The sequence below is a fragment of the Hippocampus guttulatus genome, chromosome 10, assembly GCF_054856545.1.
Source record: "Hippocampus guttulatus isolate MCC_2025c chromosome 10, RoL_Hgut_1.0, whole genome shotgun sequence".
Classification (NCBI taxonomy): Eukaryota; Metazoa; Chordata; class Actinopteri; order Syngnathiformes; family Syngnathidae; genus Hippocampus; species Hippocampus guttulatus.
In genome coordinates this window covers 11,718,644-11,741,641 of record NC_141270.1, presented here as the reverse complement: position 1 = coordinate 11,741,641, position 22,998 = coordinate 11,718,644, and the positions used below count along the sequence as shown (strand labels likewise).

Here is a 22,998-nt window from a genome sequence, read left to right as displayed (position 1 = left end):
TAAGCAGCTCAAGATATCGAATCAAGATAGAACAACATGACAATGCTTTATAGTGTTACCCTACTAACTTTTAGAAATGTGATGTAAATGTACTTTTTGGCCCTTCCATCTATGGTTGAAAAAGATTCTTGAGTGTCAACTTTGAACAATGACTGTTTTGGATGAGGGCAGCACAATGAGGTTATAATCTCACTTTAGTCCCTCCTGTGTACGTTTACGTGTTCTCCCCATTCTTTCATGGGTTGTCTCCAAAACGTGTGGGCTCGATTAATTGAAGACTTTAAATTGCCCGCATGTGTGAATACAGTGGTTGTTGTCTATATGTGACCTACGACTGACGATCTGGGTCAGCTGGGACGGGGGCTGCAGCTCATCCTGCCATCCTGCATAGGATAAGCAAGCAGCAGAACGTGAATTGCTCTAAATTAGTAAACAATAACATTGAGCAAGGTGTACATTTGAGGGATGTTTTATTTATTTATTTATTTTAATTGCTTCAGAGAGAAACATGTATATCATTGACCCACGAGTACATTCATAACTGTTGTGGCCTTTTTCCCTGTTTCAATCCTTGCTTGAAATGATCTCTTTGTATTTACTGAGAGATGTTAGCAACCTTATGAGAGAGGCAGAAGTCAAGTACTGAGCCTTAATTGCGACAAATCACGCTCTGACAACATTCAGCGACTCCACGAGGCAGAGAGAACTCGACTTGCATCGCCTGCCTTGTTTACACTGTAATTAGAGATGTCGGAGTCTTGCCATGGAAGGCAGACACAGGAGATTCACTTTGCATGTGAATAATCATGACGGTTTTTTCATTGATCATTCGCCATGTCTACCAAACTGCTAGTTTTTAAAAGTAATCTGTGGATGGAGCTCCCCTTTACATGAGTTTTATATCAGCAATGGATTCATAACTGTGGAATCAGGCTGCAACGAACAATCATTTCAATAAATGATTAATCCGTCAATTATTTTGTCATTTAACCGATGAATTGGATGACAAAGATATGTTTAAATTACCATACCTTAATTCAAAAACATAAGAATAATTATTCAATGACTGATTTGTTTCATAACAGATCAAGAGAATTGGCACAAATGTTGACCATTGATTTCCAAAGTCAAAGCACATGTTTTATTTAGAATCAACACAATGATGACCAGTCCGCTTTCTTGGAGGACTACAGAAATTGGACAGTATCTACGGTTGAGAAACTGAAATTCAGCGTCAGATTCTCGATAAATTTGTTAATCAATTAATCGTAGCACCTAACTGTTCAAGAGAGCAGTGCTGGCTGACATAAGAAAAGTGGAATGTACATATATAAAGTATGGTAATAACATTTTGCAGTAAATATAGTATGAAGCAAAGTTCTTTGCAATGACCAACACAAGGATTGACGTTAAAAAGTAATATAGTACAAGAAAAAAAAGAAACAATGTTTTCAAACTTAGATTGTTATTCTAATTATTATTATGAGAAAATGAGGAGACTAAAAACCTTTATTTTGCCACACCTCACAGCGCAAGGTGCAGGAATTAAATATGAGGAGTTTCAGACCAACCTGCCTGTCTGTCTTCCAGGTCCGGTGAAAAATGATGTGATCAGATGTTCACCAAGTGAAATGAAAAGCACGTTTTTCTCATTTGGGTGTTGAACAACATGACCCTTAAATCATAGTAATCAGTAAATAAGTAATTTGGAAACTATCTGTTGTGGAGTTTGGCTTTCATAACTAAAATGAAAATAAATTCTAAATGACTTACGTGGCCGAACCTTGGCATAATGTGCCGTACTCCTTTTTGGAATAAAATGTTCTCGCTTGAGTCATATGAAAGTCAGGTGGGGGTAACAGAATGATATGATGAATACAATCCTGTCTCTTACTCAAAGGCACCTCTAGGAGGCTGGCCGAAAACAGGATTGCTTATGTAAATAGCTCCACAACTGTAATCCGTTGTTGATAAGGTATCGAACTTGAGACTAAAATTCTACAGATTTAGGTATTCCTTTGCTCTTTGATTTGTTGGCAATTGTACGTACGAACAAGCAGCAGAAGTTGAGTCTGAGACTACAAGAGCAATGTTTTGAACTGGCAGCCCGGACAAGGACGAGATAATGTTCTTGTGATAAACGTTTCCAGTGCCTTCCTGGGGATGAGGATCACAGAACAAAATAGTCTGTATTTTTTTTTTTTTTTTTTAAAGTCTAATACTTTTGGAGGTGACTATATATCGAGGTATTTCTATCTATCTATCTATCTATCTATCTATCTATCTATCTATCTATCTATCTATCTATCTATCTATCTATCTATCTATCTATCTATCTATCTATCTATCTATCTATCTATCTATCTATCTATCTATCTATCTATCTATCTATCTTGGATGTCAAATCCTGCACACTTGAAATGTTTTTTTTTAAATCAAATGTACATCACATCACTTCTAAAATTGCAAGATTTCAAATATCAACTCACTTCCCTCAAAAGTCATAGATGTTGAAAAAACGCGCTTCATTTGGATCCTGTGGACTCTAGTAAAACAAACACACGCACAAATAAAAGCGGGGGAATACCCTGAACTTAGAACGCTGCACAAATCTAATCACATTTATTTTTTTACTTTTTTTCTGAACTTCGAATGCTGCACAAATCTAATCACATTTGTTTTTTTAATTTTTTGACATTGATATTATATTGGAATGCAATTTATATATTTTTTATTTCTTATTTTTCGATTTTTCATGATTATATTTACAACCTCAGGGTTGTTCGGCATTAAAAATTCCACTGTATAGGCATATCCTGCATGTCTTCTCCCACTACCATGCATGCAGGCCTGTCACGCTTCAGACATATTGAACCTGCTCTTTGTACTAAATCTAGTTGACTCTTTTGCCTGTTCAAAGTCTTTTGTTAGAAGGCAAAGATACGAAGACAAAGACAAACGGCACGCAGGGTTGCAGACATGTTTCCAGTCTCACGACAGTGTTACTCATCCTCTGCCAGATAACCAGTCATCCATTCGTCTATAAATAGGATAGTAGAGATGTTGGAGGACATTTCCGTTACAGAATTACCATGGAGACAGTGTTTAGTGTTGGATTTAATACTTAATTTAGGGCAGGATTTTGTGTTACTTTTTGTTTAAAAAATAAAATACAAATAAATTGCAGAGGTCTGAGTTACCCTAGTTCTTGGAGTCTAGAATAAATACCACTGTGATTTTGGGAAATTGCAAAAAATACACCAATAAAACCCTGAAGGTCATGTGTTTAACTTGATATCACTTACAATAAAATTAATTTCAGCCCGATTCATCACTTTGGCTATTCAGCACATCTCAGATTCTTTTCAAGGGTTGCTTAGTTAGCGCTGTACTGTGTTCGGATTCATGTATGTTGTGTTGACGGGGGGGTTGGTAACCTACATTTCTGTGTCCTCCTTGCTTGCTCTTTTTGTTTTTTGTTTTGTTTTGTTTCCTGTACCCACGACTGCTTCTGGACTATGCAGATTTCCTCATTGTGGGATTAATAAAACATTTTTAATGTAACCTAACCATCATAAAATATATATTTATTCAATTCCAATCTTTGTTCCTTACTGGGGTAAGGTGACAAGAGACTTAACACAATTAGTCTGTCTGTAATCATCAGTTACCTGAGAGGGTTTTTTTTTTCTTTTTTCCTGGACCCATGCCGTGAGAATTTAAAATAGCATTGTGTTCCATTGGTGGAGTGGGGACTATTTAGTTAGTTAGTTAGTTCCGCCCGCTCCTATTTGGAACATTGGGCGACGAGCCTCCTCCATTTGTTCCGGTCACTGGCGACCTTTCTTGCTCCATGCCAGCTGACACCCATCTCACTGAGGTCTTCTTTGGCAGTCTGTCTCCGCGTCTTCTTTGGCCTACCTCTCTTCCTCTTTCCACCCTCTGGCATCCAGTCCATGGCCACACTTGCCGGTCTTTCTCTTGGCAGCCGGAGTACGTGGCCGATCATTTTCCTTCTCCTTTCAGAGACAATGTCTGACAGTTCAGCCACTCCTGCTCTCTTCATCACCTCCTCGTTGGTGATGTGGTCTCTCCATGAGATCCTCAGGATGGATCTCAGGCAACGCCGATGAAAGACATCTAACTTGTTGGTAATGTTGGCTGTCTTCATCCATGTCTCACAGGCGTAAATCGCTGTTGGGATAACCACTGACATATAGAGGCGTAGCTTGGTGGTCGTAGTGATGGCTTTCGATGACCAGATGTTGCGGAGGCGTTGGAACACTCCCGCAGCTTTACCAAGTCTACTGTTGACGTCTTTCTCCACACCACCTGTATTTGAGATGTTACTCCCAAGATATGTGAAGCTGTCAATGTACTCTATGTCATGTTGGTGTAGAGTGAGTGGTTGAAGGTGTTGGTGCTGTCCGACGGCCATGGCCTTGGTCTTTTCCTGGCTAATTCGTAAACCGACCTTAACTCCGTGCTCATGCAGATTGTTGGTCAACTCCTGGAGTGCGGGCTGGGTGTGACTTAACAGAGCCAAATCATCTGCAAATTCCAGGTCAGCTAGTCTGCTCCCTCCCCACTTGATACCAACTTCCTCCCCTGTGATGGACTTCCTCATCACAAAGTCAATTATGATGATGAAGAGTAGGGGTGACAGAATGCAACCCTGTCTTACACCAGTGACAATGTCAAAATCATCAGTTGTGCCACTGTTGGTTTTGACACAACAGGTTGAGTTGTGGTACAATGACCTGAAGATGTTGATGTACTTGAGGGGTACACCATACAGCTGGACGATCTGCCACAGTGACTCCCGGTGGATGCTGTCGAAGGCTTTCTTGAAATCGATATAGTTGATCATGAGTGGTGTCTGAAGTTCTTGGCACTGCTCTATGATGTTTCGAAGGGTAAAGATCTGTTCAGCGCAAGACCTTCCCTTCCTGAAACCGGCTTGCTCTTCCCTCAAGATGTTATCCACTTCATCTTTAAGGCGATGTAGCAGGACACTGCAGAATACCTTGCTGGGGATTGACAGCAGTGTAATGCCCCGCCAGTTATTGCAGTCTGCGAGGTTTCCCTTCTTAGGAAGCGTGACAATGACCCCACGTCTCCAGTTGGCAGGAACCTCTTCAGTATGCCAAATCAGGTTGAACAGGTGGGTAAGGCTCTCCACAACAGCGTCTTGGCCGTGTTTCAACATCTCGGCAGCTACCTCATCGAGTCCCGGTGCCTTGTTGTTCTTAAGGCCCTTGATTGCTCTGACAACCTCAGTCTCGGATATCTCTTTCGATGTAATATTTAGAGCTGGAGCTGGTGTCTCTTGATCGAAATTGAAGAGCACGGGAGGTATTGGTTGGTTGAGAACCTCCCTGAAGTGTTCCAGCCATCTTGCTTCTTGCTCCTCGTCGCTTAGAAGTGTCCTGCCATCCTTGCTCCTGATTGGCACGCTAGAGCTGCTCCTGGAGTTGGTTAGCACCCGCACGATCTTGTATAGGGTCGTCGTGTTGTTGTTCTCGGCTGCTTCCTGTGCCTCTCTTGCTTTCTCTTCTAGCCACTGTCTTTTATCCTTCCTGCAACTCTTCTTCACTGCCCTGTCCAAGCGCCTGTACTCCTCGTCTTCCATCCTCCAGCTCCGGAGCCTCCTCTTTTGTTCTCTTTTTATCTTGGCCACTTTCCTTTCATCAATCAACTTCCAGGTGTTGTCTGTTATCCATCTCTCTTTGTTGGTACCCCTCTTTCTGCCGATAACTGCTTCTGCAGTTTCAGCAATGGCACAAGAGAACATACTCCACTGCTCCTCAATGTTTGCAAGGTGTTGTGATACCTTGAGCTTCCTACTCAACTCCTCACAGAAGCTTTCTGAGATGTTGTTATCCTTTAGCTTGTCCACTGCGTAAGGTCTCTTGGGCTCCACCTTTTTCACCTTCTTCAGCTTCAGCTTGATTTTACTCACCACAAGGAAGTGGTCTGAACCCACATCTGCACCTCTGTGGGAGCGAACGTCGAGCAATGACGAGCGCCACCTTGTGTTGATGCAGATGTAGTCCAGTTCGTTCTGGGTCCCGCCACCAGGTGAAACCCAGGTTACTTTGTGGATCCGCTTGTGCTCAAAAAAGGTGTTGCCAATGCTGAGGCCGTTGGTACTGGTTAGCATCAACAGTCTCTCCCCGTTGTCGTTCGTGGAGCCTGCAGACCCATGTGGTCCAACTGTGGCATTCAGGCCCCTTCTGTCATCATCCAGTTTTGCGTTGAAGTCCCCAATCAGCATTTTGATGTCATGTCTGGGGATCTCCTCAAGCACGGTCTGGAGCTGGTTGTAGAAGGTGTCTTTATCGTCCGCTGAGGCAGCTTCGGTTGGGGCACTATTTATGGATATGGAAAAACTCTGCTGATGTTATTTGTGTATTATGTGGGCCAATCCTACGTTAATAGAGAATTCAACCCCTCTTCATATTCATGAAATCTTTCAGTTTTCTCCATGAATGAAGATTCAACGTTGATCATTTTAGTGACAACAGTTGTCTTACTAAATAAAAAGCAGTTGGTGAGCAGAATGTGCTTTATGTTGGAAAAAAATCACTGACGTGTAGTGAAGCTGCAGTTTCAACTTGCACTGCTTGACCCCTTACCAGCTTTGGTTGTTAAGGGAGTAACCCTGGGGATAATCCAACCTGCAAGTGAACTTGATGAACAAGGCGGGAGGCAATGGGAGGATTAAATAGAAGGGCATGGACTTTTGATGGGAGAATTCCAACACCGTTTCGTTGCTTTTGCTTTGTCAGCCTGAGGCCATATTTGTAATGTAGCGTGCCAAGATTTTCATGAATGGCTCTACTACTGCGCCTTTTTGCTTGACAAAGAAAAAAGATTTCTGATTGTGTTGTGAGCTTTTCAATTTGCTGTGCTGCTGTTGCCGCGGTAACTAACACTGCTATAGCTATGTGGAGGTTATCCAAGTGATTATCTAAACATTTTCTTCGTACACCATTTTCAATATCCGCAATAGACATGCCAATACGAAGTGATTATGGCCACTGCAATGTACGTCTTTTCCCTTCAACCACTGAGATCTAGGTCGTAATTGTTCGACCATTGTGTATTATCTAAATTTAAAAAGTGTATGCAAGTCTGGCCAACGTTTTGTAATGTGGTGTGGTAGACTGGTTGACTGCCATCATACGGTGGTTGTGATTGTACCTTCAGTGAATGTGAGCGTTAGTAGATATGTCTTCTAAATTGAATCTTGTCCTGAGGCGTGCCATCCAACATAATATGTCAGCTCAGCAGAGAAAAAGCCATAAAAATTAGATTGATGTGGTGAACTTCACTTTGAACGCAGACTCATTGTGTCATACTTACGGATACTCCACAAATCCTGAGAGCAGATGGCTAACACATATAATGACGTAACTAACAGTTAATTTATATTTTGAGTAGGGAACAACTGTTGCACAATTAATAACCTTTAAAAAAAACACTATTTGCAACAAGTTGGCTGCCTGGTTAGCAAATCCGTCTCATAGTTTGTGTCCAGACCCTGGTCTTTCTGTGCGGTTCTTCTCCTGTTCTAGCATCGGTTGAAAAACATGCATGTGACGTGAATTAGGGCTGCAAAATAACAATAAATAATAAATGAATCTTGATTATTTTGTCAATTTATCAATAAATTGGATGATTTACAAAAAACGTCTAAATGTCCTTCCCTTTATTCAATAACAGGACTTTTTTTTTTCAAACTGACAGTGCACAAACACAAATTATGATTAAGTCACTGGATTGTTTCGTAACAAGTCAGAAAATGGGTAAATATGTTGATAGTTGATTTTCCAAAGTTTTATTTTCAACACAAAGACAATCACTCTGCTTTCATGGAGGACTACATAAATCGCATTATATGAACTGTTGAGAACCTACAATTTTGAATATGTAGACATTTTTACAGTAAAAAAAAAGGTACCGGTATCTAAATGATTAAATCAATTATTTAAAAAAAAAGAATTATCAATTAAATTGCTATTCGACTACTTGTGGATTAATCGTGGCATCTCTACTCTAAATTGCCCTTTGGTGTGAATCTGAATGGTTGTTTGTCTGTATGTGCCTTGCGTTTGGCTGATGACCAGTCCAAGGTGTACCCCGGTAGTTGCCTGAAGGCAGCTAGGATACGCTTCAGCATGCCTGCCTCCCTGGTGAGGATGAGCGGTATAGAAAATGGATTGATGGATGGATTATTTTTTCAACAGGCTGGGAAAATTAATCAACAGCTTCTCTGTTGGTCTTATTATAAGGAACTAGTGCAGTGTAGTTTGGGGACCACTGATCTAAGTATTGAGATGTAGATATCGAGATATACAGTAAATAGATGGACAATAGATATGATTTTGATTTCATGTACACAGACCTCCATCAAGGCTTGCTTACATGTTTGTCACCAGCTAAGTCAACGAGTGAAGGTCTAATTGGATATGTAAAATTAGACCCATTTCGATTGAGGGAGTGTTGAATGCTGATTTTATCCACTGTACTTTTGTTGTGTAAATGACCTTGGCGATAAACCCTGGCGGTGTCAGTGGGTAATTGATGTTGAGGATGAGTGGTTTGTAAAATCACTCACACCAAACATTTATTAAACCGGAATTTTCTCATTTACAGCCCTTCTTCATCTCTGTGATGTTTTTTTTCCCCCCTCGTTTCCTCTGTTGTGTGCCTCACCCTCAAAGCCACACTCCTGCTCTCTTTGCTGCCGATCGTCATCTTTAACCGAGTGGCCAGAGGGGTATGTTTGTGCTTTCTGTGTGAAATTAAACAAACTGCATATTCCATGCAATGGTTTGAGATGTCCCCAGGTCTTTTCTAAATAGTTGCTGTCCTTCCCTTCTTCTTGATGTTGTGTTGATCTTACGAGCACTTAGGAGCCCCATTTAAAAATCAACATGGAGCATCAAGAATTCAATTGTGTAATAATAAAAAAAAAACACATGGCAGAATGTGTTCTGCCATTTTGGGGTTATAGGACCATGCCAACTTTATGATGATTTTATTCGGTTTATTCTGATTATAGCTAATTATGAAATGATTTAATGGCACAAGGGCTGTTATCGTCTGCTCGTTACTGTGAGATGTTCCTTTTGTTCTCCACTCACCTGGGGATAAAGCCTCTTAAATTGCTGTTTTCCATTATGAATGAAAGCTCTTTGGAGCCTGCCCATTCATCAGCACTGAGTGATGCGAAGCCGACAGCCTCCTCCGTGTACACTCGCCTCCATGACCCTGACTCTTGTATGTGCGTATACATGAAAGATGTAATTACATCACACGTGCGTGGGTGAGTGTTTGCATGTTTTTTCGGGAATAACTTGTGAAGTCAGATTCTCATGATGCACCCATTTCCCCTTGTTGTTTGTTTGTTTGTTTGTTTATTGAACATAAAACATATATACAGTAATAATTTGACAGAAAATAAGGTAGATTAAAAAGAAAGAAATCAATCTTCATTCAACACAGTTATTATGTTCAAGGGAGTAGGAAGAAGTAAAAAACTTATCTAGTCCTACCCCGTTATGTGTTTATATCTAATAAATCATTTTTATATCAATCAGAAAAGAAAAAGTAAGAAGAAAGAAGTCTCCATTAAGGCTCATACTTTACCCTTAAGCGTGATATTTTTACAACTTTTGGTTTGTATCGGGATTATATACTTCCACACCCTGACCCTGAAATTGTGTCAATTTTCTCTTGTATTCATAATGGATATTTATATACCTTTCTCTATTTATCAACTTAGTTCTGATTTATCATTATATTTAATGTTTTGAATTTATCATTTTAACTCTGATTGATGTAGGTTGTTTGTACTATTTTTTTGAATTTGTTTTTGAACTCAGCAAGCGATTTACTCATTTTCAGGTCCGTTTCGAGATTATTCCACAGATTAACACCTTTGATAGATACACTTCTTTGCTTGATGTTTGTTCATGTTTTGAGTTTTTTGAATAAGTTGGTACCTCTTAAATCATAGCTGCTTTCTCGAATTTCGAAAAACTTCTGAATGTTTTGGCAGAGCAGGTTATTGTGTGCTTTGTACATTAATTGGCCGATTTTAAAGTCAACCAGGTCATAAAATTTCATCGTATTTAATTTGATAAATAGTGGATTTGTGGGTTCCGTATATTTTGATCTATTAATAATTCGAATTGCTTTTTTTTGTAGGTTGAGAATAGGGAGTGTGTTTGTTTTGCAGGCATTTCCCCATATTTCCACACAGTAGGTCATATATGGTAATAATAATGAAGTGTATAATGTGTACAAAGATCTCTTATTTAGCACTTCCTTGGTTTTGTAGAGGATCCCTACGGTTTTGGCTATTTTTTTTTTTACGTTATCGATATGTGGCTTCCAACATAGTTTTGAGTCTATTACTAATCTGAGAAACTTGGTTTCATACGCTCTTTCTATCTCAATTGAGTTTACCATAATTTTAGCTTGGTGTTTGATTGGTCTTGTGACAAAAACAATTAACTTCGATTTTTTCAGGTTAAGTGACAATTTATTTCTGTCAAACCAGTTTTTTAATTTGTTTAATTCGTTTTCTACGGTTGTCAGGAGCTGTTTCAGATTTATTCCAGAACAGTAGAAAGTTGTATCATCAGCAAATAGGACACATTTAAATTGTTTTGAGACCTTGCAGATATCATTTATATATAAGATGAATAGTTTTGGACCAAGCACTGACCCCTGAGGAACTCCGTGAGTGATTTTCAGTTGATTCGTTTTTTTATTGTTGAGTTGCACGTACTGATATCTGTTTTCTAAATAACTTTTTATCCATTTATAAACTACACCTCTAATGCCATATCTTTCTAGTTTTTTCAATAATATACTGTGATCTATTGTGTCAAAAGCTTTTTTTAGATCTAGGAAAACCCCAACAGTAAATTCTTTGTTGTCTATATTAGTGGCTATTGCTTCCACAAACTCCATAACTGCCATTGAGGTGGTCCGTTTTTCCCTGAAGCCATATTGATTCTCACTTAACAGCGCATGCTTTTGTATAAAGCTATCAAGTCTGCGAGAAAATAGTTTTTCTAATATTTTTGAAAATTGTGGTAGTAGTGATATTGGTCTATAATTTGTAAACCGATGTCTTTCTCCACTTTTATAGATTGGAATAACTTTAGCAATTTTCATTTTTGATGGAAAGATACCAGCTTTGAATGACAGGTTGCATATGTGCGTGAAGGGTCGCACTACATATTCTATAATCTGCTTTATTATTGTCATATCAATATTAAAGCAATCAGTTGACTTTTTATTTTTAAAAGTTTTTGTAATATTTGATACTTCTTCTTGTTTTACAGCAGTAAGGAACATCGTGGAGGAGTTCTTTTCTACATATCTATCTATTTCAAACAAGTTTGTTGGATCAGGAATTTGTTTTGCTAGGTTACTGCCAATGTTGACAAAATACTCATTAAATCCAGTTGCTATTTCTGCAGTTTTTTCCAAAATAGTATTTTTGCCTTTGATAAAATACTCTGGATAATCCAATTTTTTAGGACTATTTCTGATTACTTGGTTAAGTATCTTCCATATTTCTTGTGTGTTACTTTTATTCTGCTCTAATAGTGCATGATAATGATCTCTTTTACTGGTTCTTATAATATTTACTAGTTTGTTTTTATAGGTCTTATTTTTTTCTGCTTCTTCAGTTCTCAATTTTAAAAACAATTTATATAAATTGTTTTTCTTTTTACATGCGTTTTCTATGCCTTTCGTTATCCATGGCTTACTTGGGTCTTTATACTTTTTGGAGACTTTAGTTAATGGAAAATGTTTATCATATAAGGAGATTATGGTAGACTGAAATACTTCAAACGCTGTATTTGGGTCTTCGTTTGAGTAGACCTCGGTCCAGTTTTGTTTTTCTAGGTCTTGCTTAAAGGCATCGGTGGAGCGTTGGGTTCTTAGTCTTATTTCTGTTATGTGAGTTGTTGACTTAGCTTTTCTATCAAAATAATTATGAAAAACTGCAAAAACAGGTAGGTGGTCACTTATGTCATTAATGAGAAGTCCACTTTCCATTTTATGATCAATCTTATTTATAAATATGTTATCTATTAATGTGGCCGTGTCAACTGTTATTCTGCTAGGTTTCAGGATTACTGGGAAAAAGCTGTTGCTGTACATAGTATTTATGAAGTCGGTTGTTTTTTTGTGTCCATTTGGGTTTAATAAGTCAATGTTAAAGTCACCACATATTCGTGTTTTCTTATCGTTGTTGTAACTGAGCATATCTGTTAGTTATTTATTGAATGTGTCAATACATGATCCTGGTGTCCTATAGATGCAGCTTATGATGATATTTGATGCCTTTTTATTATGTATTTCAATGGTTAGACATTCCATTAGGTTTTCTATTGTGTTTGTCAATCTCTCGATTTTACTGCATTTAAGTGCTTTGTCTACATATATTGCAACCCCCCCCCCCCTCCTTTTTTGTTTTCCCTATTAGTTGCAAACATTTCATAACCTTCTATTTCCATTTCAGTTGTTTTATCTTCATCAAGCCAAGTTTCTGATATGGCAATTATTTTAAATTTATTGAATTTAGTCAGGTATTCTTTGATTTTTGTGAAGTTTTTATAGAGACTTCTACTGTTTAAGTGTATTACTGAAAGTGCATTTTCCAATTTTATATTAGTGTTGAATTGTTCATCCAGGTAATAGTCAGAGTTTGTTACCCTTTGTTTGTTCTGGAAGAAGTTATTGTCTGGGTCCAAATTGTTCTCGGGATCGAATGGCTTATAGTCAATATCTTCAATGGGTTGGAAGTCCATGTTTTTGGGATGTGAATTTCCCGCTCCCACGCGGTCGTCGCTGGCTCCCTCGCGGTCGTCGTTGGTTCCCTCGCTGTCGTCGCTCGCTCTCTCGCCGTCATCACTGGCTCCCTCGCGGTTGCTGGCTGGACGTCTCCTGGGTCCCTCGTGGTCGCTGGCTCCCTTGCGGTCGTCGCCGACTCCCTCACGCTCGCTGGCTGGCTGCCTCCCGGCTCTCTCACGCGCGCTGGCTGGTTGTCTCCCGGCTCCCTCAGGCTCGCTGTCTCCCGGCTCCCTCGCGGTCACTTGCTCCCCTGCAGTCGTCGCTGGTTTCCTCTCGGTCGTCTCTGGCTCCCTTGCGCTCGTCGCTGGCTCCCTCGCGGTGGTCGCTGGCTGGTTGTCTCCCGGCTTCCTCGCGGTCGCTGGCTTCCCTGCAGTCGTCGCTGGCTTCCTCGCGGTCATCACTGGCTCCCTCACGGTCGGTTGTCGCTGGCTCCCTCGCGGTCGGTCGGTCTTGAAAAAGGTATTGTCCGGGTCCAAGTTGTTCTCAGGGTCAAATGTCTTGTGGTCAGTAGGGTTGGAAGTCATCAAAGGGTTGGAAGGGTCATCAAAGGGTTTGAAGTCCATGTTTTTTGGTATGTGAATTTCCTGCTTCAGTAGGGTCAGAGTTTTTATCTTCGGGTGGTGAATAATTCTCAGTATGCTGCTTGATGGTGTTGAACTCGAGCCTGTTGTGTTGGAGTACTGGTGCGGGGGTGGACGATAAGTTTGTCATGTCTTAAGTAGGCAGTTTCCCCTCTGTCATGTGCAGCTTTTAATTTTGGGAGGAGCTCTTTTCTTTTTTGTCGTACGGCATCTGTAAAGTCTTCGTTGATGTAGATGTTGGAGCCTTTTAAGTATTTTGCTTTTTGTAGGATCCTTGATCTGTCCTTGTATTTGAGAAATTTCACCACAACTGGCCTCGGTCGAGGTCTTCCAGGTTCTTGTCTTCCTGTGCGGTGAGCTCTCTCCACCTCAATTTGCCCCTGTATCAGCAGCTTCTCCTTGAGGATGTTTTGAACTTTTTCCTCTGTTTCAGTCCACGTTTCTCCCGGTTTTTCCTCAATTCCATCAATTACCAAGTTGTTTCTTCTTGACTGTCCTTCCAAGTAGTCCATCTTGTCTGTTAATACAAGCATGCCGTCACATATTTTGTAGAATTCTGTTTGCATGTCTTTGGAAAGGCCAGTTTGACAGATTAGATTTTTTTTTATGTCGTCTACCTGTTTTTGGGTAAAGTTGATGCTGTTTTTTATTTCTTGGACTTCCCTGGTAAAAGTGTCAAGTCGTGAGTTTGTTGAGTCTATTATCATCTTGACAAATCCTTTGAAATGTTCCTGTTGTTGTTGCAAGAGCGCCGTAAAAAGCTCTTTTTGTTGCTGGAGTAATTCGTTTACTTGAGTGAGGGTCAGGAAATCCTCATCCTGCTTTGTGTCTTGCTTCTGTTTGGGTGGCATTTTGTCGGGTCTCGTTGCTAGCCAGTTGTATGCTAGTTTGTGACGTGTCCAGTGGGCTTGCTGCTGGGTGTTTCTAACGTGGCAAGTGGGGTTGCCGGCTCCCTCACGCTCGCTGGCGTTCGGCTGGTTGGTCTCTGGTGGTGGGTTCCAGCTGCGTAGCGACTTTTCGCAGTTAGCTTCTGTGCTAACGACCGCGGTTAGCTTCCGTGCTAACGAGCTAGCGTTTCGTCCAACCCCCTCTTCACGTCGCCAATTTCTACACACGCGCTGCCACCATGTTTCGCTCTGTTCTTTACTTTCAAATGTGGGAAAGCTTCACACGAGAGAAATATTGACTTTGCTGTTGCTGCTCCTTCTTTCCGCTCTGCAATGCGTAGCAACTCACACTTTAGCATGTGATGCTTTCTGAATGCGTTTTCTGTCCGGTTTATGTTTTGTTCTCACAGCTTTGTGGTTGGTTCTTCCCTTTTCCAACTTTCCTAGCATTGTGTGGTTTGTACATCGCCCATAAATATAAGATTTTGCTGTACATCGGGAATATTAGCCATTGTTGTACATCAGACAGTATCCTGTCAAATGATACGTACTTTTTCCGCTTGAACAGATATAGTACCTGCCAATCTCTCCAAGAGACAGTTACTTTTTTTCTGTAAGGAAAAAAACCCCAGTCAAACCACTTGGTATTTGTAACGTTTCACATTCGCTCTCTCGACCATAATACTCAGCAGAGAAGATGTGTCACCTGTAAACTGTCTTTTATGGAGAGTTTTATGTTTTGCAGGATGTACCAGAGGGAAAAAGCTGATAAATATTTCAACAAGAATCCCATAACAATTATGGATTGGAAAAAAAAAAAAAAGCAAAACAAAAGAACAATTCAAGGGCCTGTTGACCGAAAGGTCTAGGTGTGCAAAATCGGGTGCAAACTTATTTGTGCAGTCATACCGATGTGTAAGCTAATCTATTTCCTAGCGCAATCAAAATTTCCCCTGCAAATTGCTGAACAGTTCTTTTTGCAATGTGGGAGTACAGTATGTGCCAATATAGCACGCGTGGTATAGTATCTGTATATAGCGGGTCTGAAAGTCAGGTGTATACGGCACAAAATGAGAGGTGCCGCGGAAAACTTTTTTGATTGTGTCACAGCGTGGCAGCCTAATGAGCAATACAATTGGCCATTCTTAATGATCTCAAGCAGGGCTGTCAAACTCATTTTTTGGAGTTACGTCTTCCCTCGAAGGGCCGTTATGGCAGTGAAATGAAATGCATGTTTAATCGTCTCATCGTATTGTTGTACACAACAAATTGATGGCTTACTAGTTTTGAAGTCAGCCATGTCAACTGTCATTTTTTATTTAATTGTTCAAGTCAGTGTAAACAGGGTAAAAACTTATTGCAAAATCTCTATTATTTATTCCACCTGACAAACGCAAGGATCATGGAAGTTGGCACACATAATTTGCTTTCGCAGGCCACATCAAATCATGTGTCGGGCTGGATCTGGCCCCCGGGCCTTGGGTTTGACACCTGTGATCCAGAGTTAGTCACAAGAAGGAATCATTCCTCCCCCGACATCGCCTCATTTCTATGTGGGCCCGCTCCACCTTTTGAGATGGACTCTTCTAATACACGCCGAACCCTAATCAATGCCTGGTACTCATTGCATTTGAGCAAAGAAACAGTCCAGAAGACTAATGAAGGAAGTAGGGTACATTGTGTTTGCTGAGAGAGTGAAGAATTACATTAGAAAGGCTTCCTGTCTCATTGAAAATTAATGCACTTAATTAGAGGGCCAACGTGACTGATCAGCTGTTTTTCTTCCCAAAGAGCAAGGGGCCTTTTTGCTGTCGAGGCTGTAAAAACTTAGAGCGGGAGAAAATAGAGTAGCCAACGATGCTCAAGAAGGGAACGTTTTACCAGCTCTCCACAAGGGGCTCTGCAGATGCAAATGTGATTAAACTGCTTGCTTTTCTGAAAAGTCGTTTCATTACTTTTCATTTGAATGGAAATTTGACTTGTCATGAACGGGTTGAGTCCTTCAAAGCCCTTTGGCTTTCTGTCCTTGAGCTCCTGCCTGTCATCAGTGAACTTGCAGGGAAGCCCCTCTGATTGGATCAATTCTCCTCTGCTCCAAATGTCTTCATTGGCTCGCGGTCACTCAGCAGTCGCCCAGCCTCTTTAATCTGCATGGGTAGCCAGCCACTGGTTTTACTGTACTCTGTGCTTAATGTCTCGGAAATATCATTTTTCTGCTCCTTTCCCAACTCCTCTCTTCCTGTCTTTGTTCGCCTCTCTGTAGCCAGTGATTGTCTTTTCCCGTGCCCACTCTTACCCCCGCCATCTTTCCTCTTCTCCAGCAGGCTAACTGCTTTTCCCTTACAAGTGTAGAGATGATGAATGAGCAACTAAAAGATAAGAAAGTGACAGATGGTTGGAATGAGAAAGCACATCATTTATTGCGCAGGTAATACTTCTATTTTGTTCATTGTCGCCAGGACCCTTTGCATTAATGCTGAAACATAAAGTTGCAGGCTAATGTCAGACGATTCTCAGTATGCAATATTAAGTATGGGCATTCTCCTCAAATGTGGAGAAGAGAACATGAAATGGTTAAAAATGGCCATCATACACTCCTTCCTCTTGAGCCATCCTTTTACAAGATATTATTTGGTTGCTCTTGATGATCGCTTAACTCAGAAATATTCGCATTCCTGTTCATTTGTCTGCAAAGACCCTCAGCAGCTTCTACCGCTACTGGACTGATATGATAGGAAATAGATGTCGGGCTCTGACGTTTGTTTGACTCTTATGGCGTGTTCTCTGGATCCCCTTTTCGATCGTGTAGCGTGGTTAAGTTCAACTCACCGCTGTTAGGAATGGTAAACCTTGTTCTGGTTTCCATCCCAGCGTTCCATGTTCCTTCACTTTGGAATGTGACTGTTTATTGCAAGGATACAAACTTTGTGTGCGTGTGCGTCTGTGTGCGTGTGTCTGTGTGTGTGTTTTACCTTTCATGATTCTCTCGTGTCAAGAGACCGAGACGTGTTTTGTGCGTGCATGGATTGCTGTATGATTCCACTTGGTTTGTTGTAGCGCAGGTATCGAGAGAGAACAGCTGCTGTCTTCTCTGACAATCAAATCTCCAGAAATAGATTGGGCCTCCCTTTCGTGGTCCACACGCCTGATGGTACATATAGGTCACAGTTGACTCTGCACCTCTGAAGAAAGCAGGCGCTCTGGTTTTATTGCGCTGTTTGAATCGCAGCGACATGCTTGTTAATGAGTTGTCCCTTCATCGGAATACACTGTAAGAGAAGCTTGTGTCTTGTTCATAGACAGTGTTTGTAGTGTGTCTATCATTTTGATTGTCGGTGAACATTTAAGACATTTTTTAAGAAGCAAGCTCTGATTTTATTGCCCTGCATGAATCGCAGCGACATTCTTGTGTTAATATGGATACCCTGGAAAAGAGTCTCGTGTATTGTTCATTAGACACTGTGTTTAGTCACTGGAGGTTTGAAGGCACGCCCCGCGTAAGGGTTGATGCAGTATGCCTGACCTAAAATAGATAAGCAAGAGGCAATAATCCTGCAGCAACACTTGATCATAGTACGAAGGTTCACTGCTTATCTTAATGGTAAGCTCTAGTTCCTCTTTGGAACTGGGAGTGTGATCAAGCATTGAATTGCCCAGCCCGGGCCAAACAAAGTTGCTGTAGTTTATTTTGCAAATGCTGCTGACACATTTATGATGAATAATAGAAAGTCTTTCATTTACCGGCGACATCATAGTTCTTGCTTGGAATATGTGGAAAGGTAAACAGTCATCGATTCTCTATTCTGGATTTGTGAGGCTAGATTCCCTGTTTAGTATTAAAGGGGAATTCATGTTCTTGCTCCAAAAGGTTGTGTCCACTTTTATGTTCCACGGAGCTCTGCAACTATGAATTATTTCCGCCAAGTCTGCCTCTGCCTTCTTGCCGTTTCTACTTGTATGGATTTTCTTTGTAAACGCCCTTTTATTTAGTTTTAAAGTCTCGTTTTATTTGACATATTGTAATATTGATTATTTTAATCAAGCTTAATTATTGGTGAAAAACCCTTCTCCCAATTAATCACCCCCCCCCCCCCAAAAAATAAATGCCCTGTTAGCTCAGTTCGGGTAGCAGATGAACCTCCAGCCACTATACAAGAAAATGCAATATTCAGATAACTTTGATGTTTTCTTTTGCTTCTTCTGACAATGTTAGTTTTGTATTACGCAGCTAACATGTTTTCTACTGACCTCATTAGGATTGAAATAATGTATTATAAACACTAAAATGTATTACAAAGAGTTTTGTCTCGATGCACACCAGCAAAATAATTTAATCCATGTGTCACCAGGCCCTTTTTTTCCTGGGGTGTTAGGCAGTAAGTATCAGTCCTCTGTAACGAATAAGAACTTGATCAAGGTGCCAAAAATCACATTCGTTTTACCTTAACATTCTTTCTCTTGAATATTGTATGTGTAAAACCCATTATGGGTGATTGAATATTGCCTGTACTGAAATCACGCATGGATTGGATAAAGTAACATATTCTGATATAGATTTGTATACTGTGCTTTACGCAAATAAGCGACTGACTCTGTTGCAATTTGCAAGACTATGAATGAATAACCTCCTGATATTAAAAAAATATTTTTTAAAAGCTGCAATCTGTACCTTTTTTTTTTTCCTTCGAGCATTACATTTGTTGTAAACATTTTTTTCTTTCCTTTGGGGAATTTTCATATGTTACATGTTGCATCAATGTGACTGTGTTCATAAGCTTGATGTAGTGCCACAAAAACCGAAGCGGCTGCAACCCTTTCATGTCATTCAACATTACCCAGATATAGTTATATAGTTATTTCACAAACCAAGTACATTTGGGATAATATCTTAACCTCTAATGTACTTTGGACCGTGCGTTACTTTATTGACAAACTTGATATAACATGCCCTTAAAATGTACTGGTGAAGTTTTTAAAACTGATTGCTGCTACTTATCATTCTTCTAAGGTCAAACACATTCCGTTCCAGGATGCCGGTCAACCCCCGTCCCTTAGCAAATAGAGGAAATAGAAATGATCCATTCTTCAGCCGTTAGACTTTAGAGGTTGCAATGTATACACATTGCACCGAGTTGATTTGTCGTGAGACCTCTGGGTAATAAAAAGACAAAACACAGGGCTCTATAATAGTAGTTAATGCTGGGTCGTTCATTCAGTTTGGTAACTAAGAGTGTTCCATGCGATCGCTGACTTATCTTTACTCTAAGTTTGAATAATGGGAATACACACAAATGGGTTGTTGGATAACATCTTACACAGACTTTTGCAACCACATGATGTGTGAGCAAGAAGTAAATCATTGCAGTTTGTGAAGAAGAGGAAGCCAAACAGCATCCACTTTCCCGCTTCATTATTGTAATCCTCTTTTGAGGAAGCTTCTGTAAACCCTTCTGGTGTTTAACTGTGCTACACGACAGTCACTTTTTTTCCAATTTGAGCTGACGATGACATCCCTAAACTTATTTCGTCGTCTTCTCTTTAGCAGGAGATACTGTCTGCGCCATTCACGCGCCAGACTGTCAGGAGAGTACATGGCCTGCGATCAGCAGCCCACTCCACACTCTTCACTCAGCCTACCACTGCCCTCTCCCCGCAGGTTAGTATTTATTTATTTATTTTTGCATATGGGTTTTAATACCAAAAATTGGAAATATAACAATTCACACAGTATCAACATTACCAACCCCTATATGAGCCACATCAGTACAATTCCCACAGTTGAATCAATATTTTCAAATCTTGAACTGGATCTCATTTTTTGAGAGCAATGATTCTGCCTGCTACACTTAAAACAATCCTTTTCAAAGTGTGTCTGTTGTGACAGCTAATGAATCATTGTATCTATAATCTCTTCACTTTACAAGTCCTACTTAGCACACCGGCTCTTTGATTGATCTCATTAACAGGCAAAATCTATTTTAAATGTATTTGCTGTGTTCAAAAGCAAAGCGCTCCACCGGGGTGCCATTGCGCTGGACTGCTGTTAAGGATGTCAAGCAGTCTGTGCAGTCACGTGACACCAGTTCCACATGAAGAAAAACTTGAGATGAGATTAAACACCGACCCCCTACGATTCAGAAAACGCAAACGAGTCCCCGAAGTCTCACTCAATGAAATTGAGTACCTTAGTTTACGTGTTGAACATCATAAGGGGTGTTCACACGGCAAGATTTGGTCCGGTGCTACGCCGGGGCTGCCCCAGTAGAGCGTTCACACGTGCAAATTAGCTCCGGCGTAGCCCCGGAAAAAGGCTTACACCGGACCAAATTTGATCCACCTCAGGGAGGTGGTTTAAAAATTTGCTCCGGAGCAAATGCTCGTTTGCGAAGCAGCACCGATGTAAATTTGCACGTGTGAACGCAACTGGGTTAAATTTGCTCCAGAGCAAATGCTTGTGAAGCGTACGTACGGCGAAAATGTGTTGCTTTCGTGCTCTGTCGGACTTCCGTCATGTGTTTGTTTAATAATGACACAAGACTTGGCTGGTAATATCTTTCCTTTTGTAGGAGACTGGACCGTCTCGGAGTTGTTAGTGTAGTTTGTTCCTTTGTTGTGTGTTCACAACCCCCCGCCCCCCATATAATTTATTTAGTGATTTCCTCTCTTGATTTTCTGTTTGGCGCATGATGTGTTTGCTTTTCTGAGTGTCATTGAAGTCATCGTTGATTTACGTTTTCGGGGGCGGTCACTCTCGAGCAGAAGGCACGGAGACCGAGAAGGAGAAGGACGTGCCTGTCCAGTAGTCGCTTGAGTTGTGTATACGTTTTAAAAAGAACCAACACGACAGCTCATTTGTTTTCTGTCGTTTTGCTCCGCTGCAGAAACTGCCGTGTGAACGCAAGTGGGGCTGCACCGACACTGTGCCGTTGCAGACACGCTCAGCGGCTTTGTACGTGTGAACGCTCCACACAATTTGCTGCGGTGCAAAATATATCGCAACAAAATACATCGGTGCAGCGCCGGAGCAAATGTGTGCCGTGTGAACACCCCTATAGGTTTCTTCTGGGACCAATTTCATAAGGAGACATGAAACGGTTCAAAATTTCCTTGTGACATTCTTTATGATGGTTTGCGACCTTGAACGAACCCTCCGTTTGCAAACACTCCACCTTTTAACATTTAGTAGGATACGGGCTTTAACAAACTGCATCCATGTCAATCCTCTCAAATGTCCATTAAGATACAATTTCTTTGTGTTGCTGCCAAAATCTATGTCTACTTGCTACATCAATTTTATTTGCCAACTCAGTTTGGTTGGGTACTTAATCCATTACAGTATTTCATGCATTTAACTCATTCATAACCCTCCCAACATCATTGCAAGAGCTTGGAAGAAAAAAAAAAACTGGACATAGAGCCATCCATTTTCTATGCTGTTCCGAAGGATCTTACCAGTGCCTGGAGCCTCGTCCGGTTGGCGAAAGGTGGTCTGCACGCTGGACAGGTTGCCAGTCAATCGTAGGATGATTGAGTGTGGGACATGGAGTCAGAATTGATTCCAGATTTTTGGAAGCAATGTCATACATAGCTACTATTTGCTGTGATGAAAACTGTCAACTGAAATATTATTGTGCCTTGTGATACACCTGCTTATTTAGATAGATGAGAATGAGGGAAAATGTTGCTCTACCGCAATGATGGCTCTTTCTCGTGGCGTAAACAATTTGAAACACTCTTGAGTTAAATTCTATCAGAATTACTTCGTTTTCCATTTATTTTTATCAACATTATTGCATATTTTGTCAGTAGACTTTTCCATATCTGCGTTCCAGCTTTCTACACTGCCACTTTGTCTTTTATCTAGACTTGCCCGTTAAGATCACAAGTATTTCCTTTTGATCTCCATAGCTCATATCCAGTGATGCAGGTACGTGATATTATAAAAGTTAACTCAATGTCATGAGAGCATATTTTATTTAACCAAGATAAGCCCTGAGTCTACACACCAGTTTTCATTGGATAACAAATTGATGAGACACATTGCAGTTTTGTTCCGTATTGTGCATGAGCCCAATTACTTTTACTCTGTGAATGTACTGTCCATTTGCCTTCGTGTAGTGAGCGAATATGTAATGTGCTTTATTTGTGTTGGTACACACATGTATTTTGTGTCATTGAATAGGAGAAGGTGGGTCGGGTGGGGGTGATCGTACATTGAAAAATGAGCCCATTCTTCCCTCGGCCTGTGTTTACATTTAACTGCAGTGGGCATTAGGTGTGGTTGGACAATGAAAACAGAGGAAATGTTTTCTTCTCCTGCCGAGTGATAGAAAAGAATAATCCTATCGCCAAAGCTATGCCTGCAGGGCGCTTTAAACAACAGAAAATAGATGAAAAAGGTGTCGTTTCTGCTTTTTGTGTACATGTCAATGGTCATGTTTTTGAAAAGGGACTTTGTTTTTGTTTCGTTTGAATGCTGCTCAGAAAGCGTAACCATAAAGTGATCTTAAAGTGAATTTAGGCCCGAGTGGACAGCACTTCTTTGTGCCACCAACTAGTGTATTTTCCGCACTATAAGACGTACCCTAAAAGCATTCAATTCTCTCAAAAACCGACAGTGCACCTTATAATCCGTTGCACCT

General features: G+C 40.6%; 1 protein-coding gene across 5 annotated transcripts in view; it reads left to right on the top strand.

Moving 5' to 3' along the window:
• mcu (mitochondrial calcium uniporter) overlaps positions 1-22,998 on the top strand; it is a 57,740-nt gene that overhangs the window by 8,876 nt on the left and 25,866 nt on the right. For 2 of the 5 annotated variants that reach the window (XM_086122150.1, XM_086122153.1), the window contains exon 2: positions 19,902-20,012. The exons of 1 other annotated variant lie outside the window; for it this stretch is intronic. In XM_086122150.1, the coding sequence (XP_085978276.1) occupies positions 19,902-20,012 (111 nt within the window). Of the gene's footprint in view, positions 1-19,898; positions 20,013-22,998 lie in introns of all 5 variants that reach the window. 2 more of the 5 variants (XM_086122149.1, XM_086122152.1) reach the window with 1 other exon arrangement.